Source organism: Thalassophryne amazonica, chromosome 21 (assembly GCF_902500255.1).
Source record: "Thalassophryne amazonica chromosome 21, fThaAma1.1, whole genome shotgun sequence".
In the NCBI taxonomy this organism is placed as follows: domain Eukaryota; kingdom Metazoa; phylum Chordata; class Actinopteri; order Batrachoidiformes; family Batrachoididae; genus Thalassophryne; species Thalassophryne amazonica.
In genome coordinates, this window is record NC_047123.1 from 5,186,611 (window position 1) to 5,204,708 (window position 18,098).

Genomic DNA, 18,098 nt, shown 5'->3' on the forward strand with positions numbered 1-18,098 from the left:
TCATATCTCTGGGTCCTTGGCCTTCAGACAGAGACATCTTGAATGGTCTTATGGAGCCATGTAGTCATTGGACCGAAGTAATGCCGATATCTTTGCAGGAGAATGAAGTCTGTAGAGTTGTGGTGCTTCCTGTTTCCTGTATGGTTGTGAGACATGGACTCTATCCACTTCCCTAAGGTGGCGACTGATGATCAGGTCTCTTCTGAGGATCTTTGGGTACTGTCGGAGTGACCTTATATCAAACGAGTGGTTAGCTGGGGAGAATCAGATGAGGAGCATCACTTGCATTGTGAGGGAACGTCAGCTTTGATATTTTGGTCACATGGTGGATTACTTTCTGGCTGATACGGCACATAGGTGCCTCAGTATTGAGGACCCCAATGGCTAGAGAACATCAAGGGAACGTCCATGACTCGACTGATACTTTCTACAGACTGGTTGACTGCCTGGGTGGATGCCATCCATGATGCACGCCACCAGCACATGCTCCCTGACCTGCCTGCTCACTTTTTAAAAATTGGTTAAACTGTGGATTTCTTGCCCTCTCATTAGTCTTACACTTTAAGGCCATTTCTGGGTGGGTGGGGGGTATACACACTAGAACAGTTGGACTCGCACTCTGTGAACCACGACCAAAGCCCACACCTCTCACTGAACTTTTATCATGTATTTTTTAAAAGTAATCAATGCTGCTGACCTTGAAGGAATCATTTTACACTCAGATTTATGTCCGCGTTACGCTGGAGAGCTGCGATCCAGAGCTTAAGAAAGGCACTTGCCAGCAAAGGCCGCCAATATTCTCAGCGATGGTCTCATTAGTTTACAGTTATTCCAATATGTTGTAATTAAGACGGCCACGAGCGACTGACGTGAGAACCAAACACGCTGCAAAGTAAAGCGCCATGGAATTGACACCACACACCTAAAAAATATGCAAAACGCACATCGTCTCTACCTCCCTGATCTCACGCGAGAAGACGGCTGAGAATCCGCCCGCCAGTCCGTACGTCTGTAAAGTTTTGCAGCTACTATGGAGTGTTTGATGTCGTTCGTTGCTGCGTAAGAATCAACATTTGTACGTTGTGAAAGCCTCGTTGACATCTGATCTTTTCCAGATACTTGCATGGTTGTTAGCTCCGAGTCCGTATATTGTAGTCAGACATTTCTTGTTCAACTGCCAGAGTTAATAAGCCAAATGCAGAATGAATCAAAATGAGATGTTCTTTAAAATTCTGTATTTTCACTTGTTTTTAAAGAGATGCTGTATATTTTTTTCCCGTCAGAAAATAATAGCGAGAATCCATGACAATGACGAAAACAAGTGAAAGTAACGCAGACAAACGCGTTTTAATCAACTACTTTTGATAAAAGTGCGTTTGTGAGTTTCTTTTCCGGAACCACTTCCAGTGGGTTTATTTCATTCCTAAACAGCTCCGTTCCCGTTTGTTCGCTTACGGAAGTGTCATGTTTTGAGAATGCACCTTGTGTCGTCGCTGCCTGTGAACATACTTTGTGTAACTGTTGTACACACATCAAATATTGTGTATTTTCTGCTCCTGACTTTGTGTACACCTGTGTAAATATTTGACTTCAGAAAGTCCGTTTTGTCAACATATGTGATATTGTTTATGAATTCACTTGTTACATTTGTGATGTTTGATATTTAATTTTTACCAAAGGAGAGAGTTTTTATAAAGTGAAATAAAAGATTGCAGTTGATGGAAAAACATTGTTTTGGATCTGGATTTTGACCCTGTCGCAGCGTAAGTTTACATAGACTGGTTAAAAAAAAACAAAAAACTTTTCTGCAGCTGCACATTTTGCAGTTTAATCAAAACGTGGTTAAATCCAACAGAATGTCAATTTTACTTGCATCAATTTCCATACAAGGTGAATAACTCCATAAACAATCAGGAAAATTCATGAATTCTCCATATTGCATATCGACAAAAACCTACCCGGAATGCATCAACCTCAACAATCGGGTTTATCAGTCAGACAAACTTATGCTCACTTTCATGCAGTGAACACTTTCACGCCACAGCTCCTGGCAGCTACACTTGATTTCGAACATGTTTTACCTTACGATCGCAATACCGTTATTCTCACTTGCTAATTTCTGCAAAATAAGGTAATAATAAAAGTAGATGATGTCACATTTCTATCTGATGCCTCAAAATTTATTACACAAAAATGCATGGAATTACTTAAAAAGCGTCTGATCAATTAATTCCAATAATTCAGGATTAACATGTCAACCTTTGGCTCTGGTGACCGTGAGCTCTGTTACAGGTGGATGTCACATTTCTATCTGATGCCTCCACATCCATCACTTCCTTATTCTGTGTTTCTGTTGGAACGTTAGAAAAATGGTTTAGTTCCTGGGTGTTAATTTGTTCCTCCTTCGTAAATGATGTAAAGTCTGTTTGATTCTAAGCTTCTTATATTTTTCTATAACAACAGGTGCTTGTGGTACCATGAATGTTTTTCTCAGAAGGAGGAAGACGACAGTGGGAGATCCAAAACTGTGTTCCGGAAGTCTTAATTCTTTAGATCTTTTTCCTGGTTCTTCATTTAAGACTTTAAGTACAACCCTTTTGATTCCCAATTAACTTCACATTTTGCCCGTTAGTCACACTCAGAAGTTTCTACAAGTAATTCCATCAACAACTAAATGTTCAATGCTGTTTGAAGAGATGTTCACCTTGGCGTATTTAAACTTCTGACCCACTTCTGTAAATCTGACAGTGAAGAAAAAGGGACATAAATCTATTTTGGAACCATGATTTTAAAATAAGTTTATGTTGAAATAAAATCAACATTTGAACAAATCAATTTGCACAAATTGGTTTATAAAATTGAATCTGTGCAGATGTTTGAAGTTTTTGTTGGTTTTTTTTTTTGTTGGTTTTTTTTAAATCAAGATGTAGGTAAAATTATATTCTGCCCCATTTTTTTCATTTTCTTTTAAAAAGTGTTTCTTATAAATTCATTTAACCACAGACATGTTTACTTATTCAAAAATATTTATTACTGATACATTTATTATGTGTAACAATTCAGAAATTGTACGAATACACAATGAAAGATGTTGCGATTTTTGCTGCATTGACGAGTTATACTCCCATTAAAAAAACATTCTCATCATCAAAAATATTTCAGAAGAAAATGAGATTTAGAACTAATCCAACAGTACAAGGATGATGTTAAACCTCTAATTTAACTTAGAGAAAATACTTACAAAACTTCTGAACGAAGAATGACAGGATTTATTTGTTTAGTTTTTTACACCACAATTTAAGCATCAGAAAATTAATTCAGTTGAGGAAGTTATATCAAAATTATAATAACTACAAAACATCTGACTAAGAGGCAGATTAAGAACATTAAGAAGCATAAAAACAAAAAAGTCTGACAGGAATGAATTTACAATTGGAAAAAAAAAATATTTAAAATATTTCTCTTCAATTTATTTACAATAAAAAAATTCAAGTATTATCACTCATATACAGCCTGAGTTGTTAAAATAAAAATAACAGTGAATATTACTACAAAGACAAACTCCCAGGTTTTGTTAGCGCTCTGCATTAAAACATAATAATCTCTGTATTTTATATTAATATTTTAGAATTACAATTGTGTTTCAAATAAATAGTCAAATTAAAGAAATCTGGGAAATGCTGTGAAAAAAACGGGCGTAAAACTTTAATTGAAACAAGATCAATAAAAATAATCTACACACACACACACACACACACACACACACACACACACACACACACACACACACACACACACACACACACCACACACACACACACACACACACACACACACACACACACACACACACACAAAGTTTCAACAAACCTGAAGAACAGCTTCAAGCGTGAAGACAGAAAGCAGTGGTTGAGATGGACGTCCATCGTGAGTCCAGCTGAGAACGGCTGCTGTCCAACGCCGACGCCTTCACTGACTGAAACGCACGCGGAAATCAAAGCTTTCGCTCGCTGTCGTGTTCAGAGTCTCAATGGTGATGTTTGCTGGTGTGACTGACAATTTGGAGGTGTTTATGATTCCTCAAACACAGGAAATAGACAGGTCCAGAAATATTTTGGACATAGATCATTTAGTTATTTGAGCTGCCAATCACAGCGTATTCCAAACGAGAAACGAGGTCATTGTTCAGTCTGCGAGCGTCACGCTGAGGAGCAGCACTTACTGGTTTGATCTCATTTTTAATGATCTCAAAGGTCTTTGATTCTTTGTCTGTGGAGCCGTGTCAGGACCAGGTTTGGGTTTTTTTCCCCCTCATTATTTCACTGATAAGTCAGAAGACAAAACATCTGGAGTTGATTTCAAGAGCTACATATCCTTTGGAGTTCATTTAACTCTACTATTAACAGTGCAAAGAGTTCTAGGATGTCTTAACAACTTCCACTGGCTTATTTACATATTTTATGTTCAAGTCCCTGACCAAAAAAAAAAAAAATGCAAAGAAATGAGGCAGTATAGTTCAGAAAATCCACTGAGAGAGAGACATACTCAAAACCGGAAGGAGACTTGTGAGGGAAGCCACCAAGAACTCTGATAGGGTTGCAGGCTTTAGTGGCTGGTGGACTTAAAAAGAAGCCATCTGAAATTCATATTGTGCATATTGGGTTAAAGTGTCTGTCTCCTCACATCAACTCTGGGCCTCTTCTCTGCCGACTTCTCAGTGAAATTATGAGGCAACAACACAAACCTTTGTGTCGTTATTTTTGTTCTTGTAAAAAAAAAAAAAAAAAAAAAAAAGGGGGGGGGGGGGCACCACACAACATCTGCTGTAATTCTGAATCTAATTACACTCAAATTAAAGCAGTGAAAAACGCCCAAACTAACCAAACTGACAGTGTCCAATTATCTGTGGCGCTATCCAGGAAATAGTCTGTAGCGCTCTGTAATCTAAAATGCCCAGTGTGTGGAATTCTTTCCGCCCTCAGGCGTCTGTGCAGTGTGGCGAGTTGTGCTCGGATCCACCTTCTGATTCTGCAGCGGCGTTAAAGTCCGGCTGTAGCAGGTGGCTCACCGGCTGCTCGGACGCATTCTGTACTTCCGGAGTGTTGACGGCGTTGGTCTGAGCCTGGTTGTTCCTGAGTTGCTTCTGGATGTAGGAGGTGCTCATAGCCGTCAGAGAGTGGAGTCTGACCAGGCCCGCCTGACCTCCGGACGCCAGCCACGTGCACGAGCTCAGGTTTGGGCTCAGACGCACCTGAGGACAGGAACGGGACACATACAGTGATCACATCCTCGCCACAGCTGCCAGCTCGATGATACGCTTTAGTCCACACCGTGGTGGGCGGTTCTGGTGTGGATCAGACCGTGTTACCATCTGTGCCTCGTCCTCCTTTTCTTTTAGCAAAGAGGGTCAACGCCCCTCCGTCACTAGCCACTCTTTGATGTTGTCTGGCTTTATATCATCCATTTAATCCCTTCAGACTAAAAGCGAGCTTCCGGCGCGAGTCCATCATCCGCTGCCAGAGGCCAGCGAGGCACCTTCAACTCTCCTCAGATTAACACATCAAATTCCCAAATGACTGCTTTCCATCTCCGCTGCTCCTTTCCACCAAAGGTGACATTTTTCTCATTTTACACATCATTATATTCAGCTCGTCTTTATCGCCGCCAGTCTGAGAGGAGGAGCAGCGTCTCTCACCGCTTCTTTCTACCTTTCATTCTAAATGGATTTTGTTTTTCATCCACTGCAATAAAGGGAGTGTCCACAAAACAAGATAAAAACATTCAATCTGAGGGAAATTATCTTCCTGCATGGACAGATTATTTCACTTGACAAGATGTCTTGAATTAAGATCGTTAAATCTAGAAACAAGCAGAATGAACACTTAAAATAAGAATAAGCCCTAAAACAAGATAAACAATCTAACACTTCTAAATCTCAAGTTTATCTCAATAAGAATCAAATAATTTTCAGTGTAACAAAAACTTCAGATTTCTAGATTTAACAATCTTAATTCAAGACATCAAGTGTCATCTGTCAATGCAGTGAGATCATTTCCCTCAAAGTGAGTGTTTTTATCTCATTTTTAGACACCCCTTTTCTGCAGCATCTGTTTGCTTCTTTCGTGACAAAAACCAAAAATAACATTCAGTATTCGAATGACATGAATTTAATATTGTGATATTTGAAGAACAGATGACTGTTTTCGCAGCTCATTCACTGATAAATCTGAAATATTTCTGAACACTCACAACGCTGATTAATGCACAACCCAAATACATCCTTTGAGAAATTCAGAAACTGTTACATCAATATATTCAAACACAAACTGGACACTAAGTAGCTCTGCTTGTAGGGAAATGGACATGTTTTCCCATCTGATACACACACACACACACTTTTCACTTCTTTTTTTTTTTTAAACTGAAAGCTGGCCAAAGGAAAAAAAAAGTCATGGAGTTGTGTTAGGTATGACGAGATTGCACCGTCTCGTTTAAGTGTCATGTGGTGTCGAAGTCGTGACTTCCGGGTCCACAAACAGCTTCATAATGCTGCATTCAGGATGACTTGGAAATCTAAAATTCTAATCATCAAACTGCACTTACTTAAACTCAGAAAACATTATGAATGTATGCAGTAACATATCAACTAAGATGTTCTTTGGCTTTTTTTTTTTTGCACTACCTCTATACGATACACTACTACATGATATAGAGTACTGTGCAAAGATTTTAGACAATTAATGCATTGTAAACACATTAAAATCGTGAAAACCTGATAAATATTCATAAATAAATAAAATGTGTGATGAATTTTAGCTTTGGTGATAATCGATATGACAATTGGGTTCTATTGATGTGTGATTTTTTTTTTCGGTTTATAAGTCACACCAGAGTATAAGACGCAGGACCTCTAAATTATTTTAAGAAAAATGAGTAACTGCATTTATAATCATGTTGATATTGCATGATCATTTTCAACTGTTTGTATGGTATTCTACTGCCCAGTACACTTATAACGAGATTACTATTATTGTTGAATAAATATAGTTAACATATCACTTTTGCTGGAACTGATTTGGGGGGGGATAAAAAACATCAAAGGAAGAACAGTTTCATTTTGTAGTTAATAAATTACATTTTCTGGAGTATCAGCGATAATAAAAATGAGGAAGTCAATTTTCTTATTAATTATGTTACTTCAAATCAAACATACACTTAAAATAAAATAAACTCCAGAACATACTAAAACTAAATATCAAGAGTTTTTATGCCATCTGACGGAGACCAAGACGGAGTATGAAATCAAAGAACAAATAATAACTATAAATAACAATAAATAAATACCTTATGTACTGCAGCCAGTGGCATCACATCCATATTCATTCCAGCTGTGACCTCAGTTTTTTTCATGCGTTCCACGGAGCGCGGTGCCGCAAGTTCCTTACCGAATGCTGGAAGTCAGAATACAATAAAAACCATGGTTTTAAAAAAAAGATACAATAAATAGTTGTGATTCTGGTGAACGCACAGTGAATTAATCATCATATGTAAAACCAATCTGGTTTAAACTGCCCAGTACCAGAATGCATTTCAAACAAATGTAATGATTTTAATCTTTAATATCTTTATTAGGATCTTCTTCACTGCCGTTGTGGAGGTTACTTGCATACAACAAAGAGAATTAAGACTTTACAGTGTTTCACAAACCTTTAGCAGAGTAAAAAACATCAACACAAGTTCCTTCTCAATACTTCGATCTTCAAATCGTTTAGCAACCTGATTTTAATTGATTTTCACATGATACAATTTTGTCCAGATTCACAAGAAACTGCACCTTTACATTTATTAAAATAATAATAATAAAAAGGTGATTCTTCTCAAAGCCTCCCTCAGAGATTGATACGTGGTAACAACTTCTGAGGGCTTGTTTGTGTCTTGCAGGATTATGGGGTGGAGCATACAAGAAGGAAAGACCAATGACATTTTGCAGATGTTCAGCACCAACGGACACATCTAGTAGTCTTTGATCCCTAATGTTGACCTTTGATCCTAATTCCTTTGATGTGATCAAAGACATTAGTGATGACAGTGAAAGATCTAGAATTATGCATCAAAGAACAATAATCAGACTAAAACTAAGCAATTAGGGTGAAAGCACAGCATCAAGGAACTGCGATCAAAATCAATGATCAGCAATCAGGATCAAAGCTTGGAGTCTGACTTCAAAGCTGACTGTTCAGGATCATGTGATAGTCAATCCATACGAGTACACTTTATTCTAGACCTAGATCATAAACGGGACCTGATGGAGGGAAACTATTTTTGACCGGGTTTGTCCAAGGGAGTGTCACAGGGTCACATACAGACAAACAAACAGTCACATCAGGACAATTTAAAGTTTTCAGTCCACCTAACCTGCATGTCTTAATTATTTTAATGCTGCTTTTCTCCTCCCCACAGATGGTTCTACAGGAGGTTAACAAGGGATTTTCATTTTTTTTTCTTTGGTGTTATTAAAAATATTTCTGGCCTGGGGGGGGGGGGGGGGGGGGTTCTCGTTGGCCTGGTGGCCCGCCAGGCCTGTACTGTTATAGGGGAAACATAATATATGACTGTGAGCTTATTTTCCCAAAATAATAGCCTGCACGTCACACAATAAGGGATCCATAAATGTGAATTTAACTTTAGAAATGCTTCATTTGTACTGGTTTGGTTTGTTAAATGGAATGTCACTTGTGTCTACCCACGTTGTTGCTGTCTGTATACTGGAGGTAATATTTCTTTGCTGCTGCTTTGTAGGTGTTGAACGCCCTTTGGGGGTTCATTTTCTTTTCTACCACTTCCTTCCTCTGCTCCTTGTTCAGCGTTCAGTCTCTCTCTCCCTTCATCTCCCTCCTCCAACCCTCCCATCTCTTGACTTTCTTCTTCAGCTGTATTTGTGTCATAAGGCATCATATCTGTAAAGTAGACGGGCTGACAGGAAATGAAGACAGCGGTTTATTACCAATGAGTTTGTTTTCCAATATTTATAGTTATTTATAGCTCATTATTTTAGCACTGCAATGTTTCAGGAAATTAAAATTGTCAACAGAATCTTTATTAGCAAACAAGCACCTGTAACATCATATTATCTAAATAGGGATTAATACAACAACTAGCAACAACAAAACCCCAAGAAACTTACAAAAACGTCTTTCTCTTGTCCATTTGTTGTAGTTGGCACAGGCGTACAACGGAGGTAAAACAGCACATATCACTTCACCCAGCATGTCTGCCGTCGTCACACTGTTCAGCCAACCACTACACGACAAGGACTGGAAAGAAACACACACACACACACACACACACACACACACACACAAAAACATAATTCATCACTGACAGGCTTATGTCATGTCTTTTTTGGAATTCAACCTGTATTCTCCAGAAAGGGAGATGATAGTCTACTGCTTAAAGGAAAAGAAAACCCACTGATAATTACAATTAGTTTGGTAGATTATGATATTGAGAGCCCATATGAAAAGTTGTAGGAATGTATCATTTATGTTAAAGTTAAGAGCATTTTTGTACGGCTGGTCTAAAGCCACCAGCAGGCGGCCATGCCGGCTGCTATAACAGCGATGTGTGACGTCACATGGGCACAGAGGTTCACAACTCCGCCAGTGTCGCTCTTCAGTATAGAAGGGGCAAACCACATAAGCAGTAATCAACATCCCGGATACCGGATCGGTATTTGGTTCCGATACCGGCGTAAGTCACAGATCGTAATTTCCCGATCCAACCAGCAGAATTTTCCAATATTGGAGAGAAACCACATCTGTGAAACCTCTCTCGTGCTGCCTGTTCTCTGCTGTTTACTGCTGAACAGCAGGAGAGGAGGGGGGATGTTTCTGCTCTGAAGGTGAGCTGTTTCTTCTGCGAGCCCACACCAGAAATGAATTTTAATCCACCGGTAATGGCAAATTTCCACCCAGCTCTCGGGTTCAAATGGTCTGTACCGCAGAGCACAGATTTTCCCAAAAATTAACTGAATTGTTACTGAAAATCAGCCACTTCAACATCCCGATGCCGTGAAACGCACAGCTGAGGAGACAGCCAAACAGAGATTCACTTTCTCTCCGCTGAACGGGAAACCACCAAAAATCTTCAGTGTTTATCCAGCGTTACTCCTGTGAGCGCCGCTGATGATACATTTAGAAATTTAGTTTATTTTACACTTGAAAGGCTTTGAGTTTGCTCAAAAGAGCGAGCAAGGGACAGACAGAGAGAGTGAAAGAGGTAGAGAGAGGAAGAGAGAGCGAATGAGAGAGGGGGGAGAGAGAGAGGACTTTTACATCAGCGCATGTTCGCCATCTGTAGCTTTCTGTGCTCATGCTACATCACAGCAGTGCCGCAAGTGATCCAAGGTTTTTTTCTGATTGCTTAAATTGTGTCAATGGCAGCATTTATGAAACTGTCGAATTCTGCTTAAATGCTGACTTTCAAGGATATTTCAGTTGTAAGACCTCCTTATTTTCATTGATACGCATCAATCGTTAGGGCCCCTTCACACATAGTGTGAATTTGGCATTAAGTGCGCACAAAGCGGGAATCGTATATAAACCGTACTGAGCGCCTTGCATGGCAGCACCCTGACATTGGTGGGTGAGTGTGTTTGTGTAAATGGCTGAATGTGAGGCATAATTGTAAAGCGCTTTGAGCGTCTGATGCAGATGAAAAAGCGCTACATAAATGTAGTCCATTTACCATTTAATGAGAAAGTCCACTTACCATGACCAGACAGTCCCCAAAGGATTCCCTGTACCAAATATCAGAAAAATTCAGCAAACGGTTTCCGAGCCATGCACAAAACCTGATGGCATTAATCCTCTGGACCATCATCCAAAGAAATAAAAATAATGACCCACACTGATGATTAACTGGCACAGGAGTGGAGAAAGTTCCCATTTCTTCTTCTAAGTCTGGGTGTTTTTGTGAATGACGTTACACTGCAGTGCCTCAGACAGCCCTCGTACAGAACTATTCAAGAAATCTACAATAAAGCACGCAAGTATCCAGAATTTGGTCTTTTTTACCCCAATTCAAAGATCTTGAGATGATTTAAATAAAACAAACTGAGCAAATTAAGTCAAGTGGCCAAAAACATGTCACACTCACCCACACAGTTGTGCTCCGTGGAATCACAAACAGGGACCCCATGTTATGGTCGTAGTAGTGAATTCCGTGTCCAGTATTCCTAGATGTTCAGGAAGAGAAGTAAAACATTTAGGGAATAATCCTGTTGTGTCTGATGATATGCGGACGTTCATGCTGGATTTTACGGTCACAAATCGAGTTTTACCGGCGACGTGTTAGTGGAGCCGGCTGAAGGAAGCAGTTTACTCATATTTTGTGACCTTATAGTGACATTATCTCATAAACTGTGCTCCTTTACACCTATGGCTTATAAATGAATAATACAGGAATTTAATCAATTTTACTTCTTGCATGATGTGATAAACACAGCTTATACTCCCGTGCAACTTATACTCCGGAAAATACAGTATATACTTTTCTCATCAGAGAAGGGGACAGACATTCCACACAGCTAATGTTATTCACACCATAAATCCCTCCCGTTTTGTTTTTGCTAAAAAGATTCTATCTGAAAATTAATCCATGGGAATATTTGGACAATTTTAATGCAGAATACACCAAATATCAGCTACATTTAAAATGAATCTGTCTAAAAACAGTGCATGGCAAAGTAAGAAGTGTCTTACCCTGCATAAGCATTCTCCTGGGACAGAAGGAGCCCAGGAGCGTTTAAAGGCCAGCAGATCTCAGTGGTCAGGTAGCGTTTCTGAACTGTGACCGGTTCGTAGGGACTCCTCAGATCCCACATCTTTACCTGCCGGTCTTCTCCCGCTGTTACAAGCAGGTGACTGGGAAAATGAAACAACACTGAAATGCATCAGCCCCTAAAACGATTCCAAATCTGACAATAAGATAAAATAAGAGCGCTCTGACAGCACAGTATCCCCCGCTGATGAATGCTACTTTGATACAAGTGCTGGCTACATCTTGATAACATTTCAAGGTATGTGATATTTGATTTCAAAATGGAGACACCAACTCATGAAACTGACAGAGTCTGGATTTGTAAATCAAGGGCCATAACTCTGCCAAACTGTATCAATCTTGTACAATATTACAATATGCAGATTACCACCTATAACAAGGAATTGCACCATGTTTCAAGAAATTCCTACTAAAATGAGAGAGGATTTGATTCCAGAATGCAGGCACCCACTCATGAAACTGATAGTCTGGATTTGTAACTCAAGGACCATAACTCTGGTAAAATGGGCCCAACTCAGATTTGACAATATGCGTATTACTAACCTATAAAAGGATTTGTACCATGTTTCACAAAGTTACTCCTAAAAATGAAAGAGGAGCTCATCTGAGGACCTTAAACCCTTTCTGGGATGGACAGAGGAACAGACAGAGACGAAATTCGCCACAACATGATCCCCCTTCAGGTCTTCGGTCAGCCGGGGATAAACACTTAGAATAAGAAAAAAAACCTCAGAGAGACACCAGAGTGAAGGTAGTTTTTTAAATCTTTTTCAACAAGCCGGTGTAATTACAGGACAAAGACGTAGAGACGTAACAGTCATCCTCCTCTGAAGAATCAATGTTTTTACCTACATCCACACAAAAGTGTCGCTCAACTTGATGTGTGCAAACATGCAAACTAACAAAAACATCTTTGATGTGCATTCAAAAAAACTGTTCGACTTAAATGAAGTTGCAGATATTTTGCATGAATTATGCAGGACTGTGATGGAAACGGTAATTTAGAAAAAAAGAAGAGGAAACACTTTTCTGTCAGAGGTGGGGGTGCACCCCCTCACCAATGTCAGATGTTCAATAAAAAGCCAATTTTTCATCTGGATGTTGCTCTCTCTCTCTCTTTCTTTTTTTTTGCGAGCTGTGCTGATGTACGCTGTCAGTGAATCCTGGGAAAGGATCAAGGTGAGTGACGTTAAAAACCCCTCCATCTTTCCTTCCGTCTACACACATACCTCGAGTAATAAGGCTGAAAAAAGTCATTTAAGAGACTCGGCGGGATTGAGACGGGCTGCATAAAGGTTAATGTCAACTGTTCAGCTCTAACCTTTTCTTACAAAGCGGCTCATCTCAGCACCGTCTCGTTCTCAACACACCAGGATTTTGGACTCTGAAGTCAAACTGTCTATGTGTGGTTTATGCAGCAATGACATTTGAGACAAAAATTAATGTGATTTGTATGAAAAGTCCTGAGTCAAACCAGATGTCAACAATCTGCCAAACAATGACAGCATTCTTTTGTTGCCATTCAGTTTCTGATTTTTTGCCTGTCAGCTTGGATTTGTCTGCTGTGCACTGATCTGTTGCCTGTATTTTTGGATAATCCTCTGCTGCTCTCATTGTGTTGGACTGATATTCCGTGAGCTTGAACTCTGCCTGTTATTGATCAAGGCTGTTGCCAGCCACTATAGTGTGCAGTACCTCTGAGGACTAGTCACCAGTTTTTACCTGCCTTCTGTTGTGGTTCTCTGCACTGGGGTCCTCTGCTAAACCATTACACAGGAATAATAGAAAAAAAAAAACATACACCTACCTAACCATATCTGTTTCATTCAGAAGCAGAAGCTATCTAACTATCACTGTAATTTCTACTCTCTACAACACAGTGAAAAGTGTTTATCGACAATAAATATTATGAGAATGTGTACCAGCACATATGCAGCATTACAGCACCTACCTGAAGGCGGGACAGAAAGCCAGTGCACGGACAGCGTTACCGTGGGCTACGAAGCATCTGTAGGGCAGCAGACACGTCGTCTGGTTCTTCTCTCGCACTCGCAGCAGTGCTGACCTTGTGGACAGATTCCATAGACCGACTACTCCTTCAGAAAACAGCAGAGGAGCAATGCAGGTAGAGAAGATAAAAATTCAACATGCAGGACAAATCAAGCTGCAACAGCTGACAGTTTTTAAACAAAGTATTTGATGATATGGGAAAAAAACATTAAAAATTTAATCAGAATGAGATTATAATGGTAGTACAGATAACCCAAAGGTATTTTTCAAACACACCAATTCCTGTAGAGCAAAGTCTTACCATCGTAGAATCCAACTGCAATGATGTTGTGTGGTTTTATAGGCAGCCAGTCCATAGACAGGACTTGTCCACTTTGTTCATGGTGGGGAGCTTTGAAGGCACCCAGCTTCAATGTTAAAACTCCTTTTGCCTGCAGAAAATGAACATGAGCAGCATCCATCATGAAGAGCAAAGTCAGGCTACAGACAGTAAATACAGATGTAAATCCAGTCAGGTCAGAGAGCTGCATGTCAGGTAGAATACTGAAATATACAGGGTTAAGCTATCACGGGCTTTATAAGCACCCTTTGATTTAGGCTCCAACATCTTGCCCAGCATGATGTTAACAACAAAAGATGCATTTAAATTTCTGCCCGAATGGCGTTCCTTTCAGGCACACTGCAGTTCCACATTGACCACAATTTTACCTACAGAAATTCTGGGGTACTGTAGAGTTTCTGTGATGGTCAATGTGCTTAAAAAAACAAAACAAAACAAAAAAAAACACTGCCATCTAGTGGGCTCAAACAAACAAACACCAAATTCCTCCTGAAGCCTTGTTTTGCCATCACGTCATTGATGAATGCTATGTAAAGACTGTCTGCAGGCATTTTATGATGTAACTTAAATGCTGTAACATAAAAACATAGTACTGTAACATAGTAGCATTACTGATTTATTGCTGCGTGGTGTCATTTTCATAAATTTTTCAAGATTAGGTAAAATTTCCGTTTTTCATGATAAAGGTGGACAATACAGCTGTTTTAACTTAATTTTCAAAGCACATTCTGTCCGGAGGGCGTCGTTCCTCTGAAATATGTTATGTAGGAACAAGCATGTGGGAATTTTATTATCTCTGCTGTCTTCATATTAAAAAAATACTGCAAGGAAAATTACAGAAAAGTCTATTATATTGAAATTTAGTTTTAAGATTTTCAAATGTCAGTTTTGTATAAATATAATGTAATGAGCTTTGGCATAAGACTAAAATGAATTTTTGCCCTCTCTAAAACATGCTGACAAAGCAACCCAAGAGCTTCTCACAGCAACAAATGGAATATTCTTCAATGGCCAATCACTCCACCTCCCCCCCCCAGTAGCCAGTTGTTTAACATGGCCCAAAGTAAAAAAAAAAAAAAAAAACCTCACCCACAAACATCTAAAAACACACATAACAGTGCAGTATGTGGAGAACATGATGAAATGAGGTGAGCTAAAGAGATGCACGTCGTTTAATATGACCTCACCTTGTAGATGGGCGGCAGTCTGTTGACTTCTCCTGAGAACAAAAACACAAATCACACTTTTTTGCTGATGACAACTTTAACTCAACAGAATGTACGGTCGATAGAGATTTTTTAAGCAGTTAAAACTTTTTCCTCAAATAAGAAGATGAAAAAGTCCTATATAGGACCTCACTACTTAGGAATACTACTGATTTAAACAAATCATTCACAGTGACGAGCTCGTGTGACTCTCTTTTCCTGAAGTGGTTTCATTCCAATTACAGATAATATATATAATATCAGATCAGTTCAGGATCAGGTCTTCATCGCCCAGTTTGACTGTACCTAAAAGTAGTTCAGCTGCAATGATGCTGAATTTCAAGGAGCATCAATTACTTATTACAACAAGGTTCAATTTCATTTCTTGTCATAAGGATTTGATAATGAAAAGTTTTGGAATCATTTCAATTTTTTATGTAAATACAGTGCATCCAGAAAACATTCAGTGCTTCACTTTTTCCATATTTTGTTGTTATAGCCTTATTCCAAAATGGATTAAATTTTTCCCTCAAAATAATAATGACAATGTGAAAAAATATCCATCCATCCATCCATTTTCTTCCGCTTTATTTATTTATTTATTTTTTTTTTTGCAAATTTATGAAAAAAAGAGAAAAAAAAAAGAAAAGAAATCATGTGTATATAAGTATTCATAGTCTTTGCCATAAAGCTCAAAATTGAGCTCAGGTGCCTCCTGTTTCCACTGATCGTCCTTGAGATGTTTCTACAGCTTGATTGGGGTCCACCTGAGGTAAATTCAGTTGATTGGACATGATTTGGAAAGACACACACCTGTCTACATATAAGGTCTCACAGTTGACACAAACCAAGCATGAAGTCAAAGGACTTATCTGTAAACCTCTGAGACAGGATTGTCTGGAGGCACAAATCTGGGGAAGGGAACAGAAACATTTCTGGGGCTTTCAAGGCCCCAATGAGCACAGTGGCCTCCATCATCTGTAAACGGAAGAAGTTTGGATCCACCAGGACTCTTCCTAGAGCTGGAAGCCCGTCTAAACTAAACAACTGGAAAAGAAGAGCCTTAGTCAGGGAGGTGACCAAGAACCCGATGGTCACTCTGTCAGAGCTCCAGCATTCCACACTGGAGAGAGGAAAACCTTCCAGAAGGACAACCATCTCTGCAGCAATCCACCAATCAGACCTGTATGGCAGAGTGTCCAGACAGAAGCCACTCCTCAGTAAAGGCACATGGCAGCCCACCTGGAGTTTGACAAAAGACACCTGAAGGACTCTCAGACCAGGAGAACAAAATTCTCTGGTCTGATGAGACAAAGATGAACTCTTTGGTGTCACGTTTGGAGGAAACCAGGCACCATCCCTACAGTGAAGCATGGTGGTGGCAGCATCATGTTGTGGGGATGTTTTTCAGCAGCAGGAACTGGGAGACTAGTCAGGATTGAGGGAAAGATGAATGCAGCAATGTACAGAGACATCCTGGATGAAAACCTGCTCCAGAGCGCTCTTGACCTCGGACTGGGGTGACGGTTCATCTTTCAGCAGGACAATACCCCAAGCACACAGCCAAGATATCAAAGGAGTGTCTTCAGGACAACTCTGTGAATGTCCTTGAGTGGCCCAGCCAGAGCCCAGACCTGAATCTGACTGAACATCTCTGGAGAGATCTGAAAACGGCACCAACGCTCCCCATCCAACCTGATGGAGCTTGAGAGGTGCTGCAAAGAGGAATGGACCAACTGCCCAAAGATAGGTGCACCAAGCTTGTGGCATCATATTTAAGAAGACTTGAGGCTGCAAATGCTGCCAAATGTGCATCAACAAAGTATTGACCAAAGACTGTGAATACTTATGTACATGTGATTTCTTAGTTTTTATTTTGTGTTTATATAAATTTGCAATAATAATAATAATTTGAGGGGGAAAAAATGAATTTACCCCATTTTAGAATAAGGATGTAACATAAAATTTAGAAAAAGTGACACGCTGTCAATACTTTCCGGACGTAACGTACCTGCAGATACATTGATATCGTGAATGTTTTACTCCCTAATATTGGTATAGTCTCCCAAAAATCCCTATCAGACAGGCTCTACTTTTTTACAGCGACTAAAGTGTCGATTTTATTGTGTCTCACATTTCTCTTCGATGGACCGACGGTTAATTAGGTCAATAAAGTGCGCTGAATCAACCACAACCTGGTGCACAAGACAGAGCCAGTCGGCTGTGATTAGATCAGGAACAGGAGGAGAATGTGTAGAACAGGGTTTCCAAAGGACCAGAATTTAGGACCTCTGCACTGAAGTCATCAGTGTAAGACCGTTTGGCCCTCCTAACAATAAAGTGCCTCTTGTCTGGGGAGACAGTGGAACACTGATAAATTCTGCTGCAGCGTGAAGATCCCTGGCATTTGTCAATTTTTTTCCATCCTAAAGTCCAAAAAACATGCAGAACCAGCTATTTAGCAACTGTTAAGAGTATACTGCCCCTCCACTCAATGCATGCTGGGAAAATCTCCAGTGCAAGGTTAAGTATAAAAGGGCCAATATTGCTTCATTATCGCCGCCATATTCTGAAAGTACAAATGTGGTTGTCTTTAACTGGAAATGTACGAGGAGCTGCAGAATTCTCAACAGATTTTTAACAAACACATTACGCAGTTAATGCAGAACACCTGCTAGTGTCTGTCTGTGCTGTTGCACAAC

At 39.7% G+C, this 18,098-nt stretch overlaps 1 protein-coding gene across 1 annotated transcript in view; it reads right to left on the reverse strand.

Moving 5' to 3' along the window:
* Window positions 1-3,281: 3,281 nt before the first annotated feature.
* gtf3c2 (general transcription factor IIIC, polypeptide 2, beta) overlaps window positions 3,282-18,098 on the reverse strand; it is a 44,621-nt gene continuing 29,804 nt past the window's right edge. The window contains exons 12-20 of the mRNA XM_034162416.1: window positions 15,379-15,410; window positions 14,153-14,282; window positions 13,793-13,937; window positions 11,763-11,924; window positions 11,158-11,236; window positions 9,186-9,314; window positions 8,748-8,973; window positions 7,345-7,451; window positions 3,282-5,251 (exon numbers count right to left, since the gene is read on the reverse strand). Coding sequence (XP_034018307.1) covers window positions 4,979-5,251; window positions 7,345-7,451; window positions 8,748-8,973; window positions 9,186-9,314; window positions 11,158-11,236; window positions 11,763-11,924; window positions 13,793-13,937; window positions 14,153-14,282; window positions 15,379-15,410 — 1,283 coding nt within the window. The 3' untranslated portion in view covers window positions 3,282-4,978. The remainder of the gene's footprint in view (window positions 5,252-7,344; window positions 7,452-8,747; window positions 8,974-9,185; window positions 9,315-11,157; window positions 11,237-11,762; window positions 11,925-13,792; window positions 13,938-14,152; window positions 14,283-15,378; window positions 15,411-18,098) is intronic.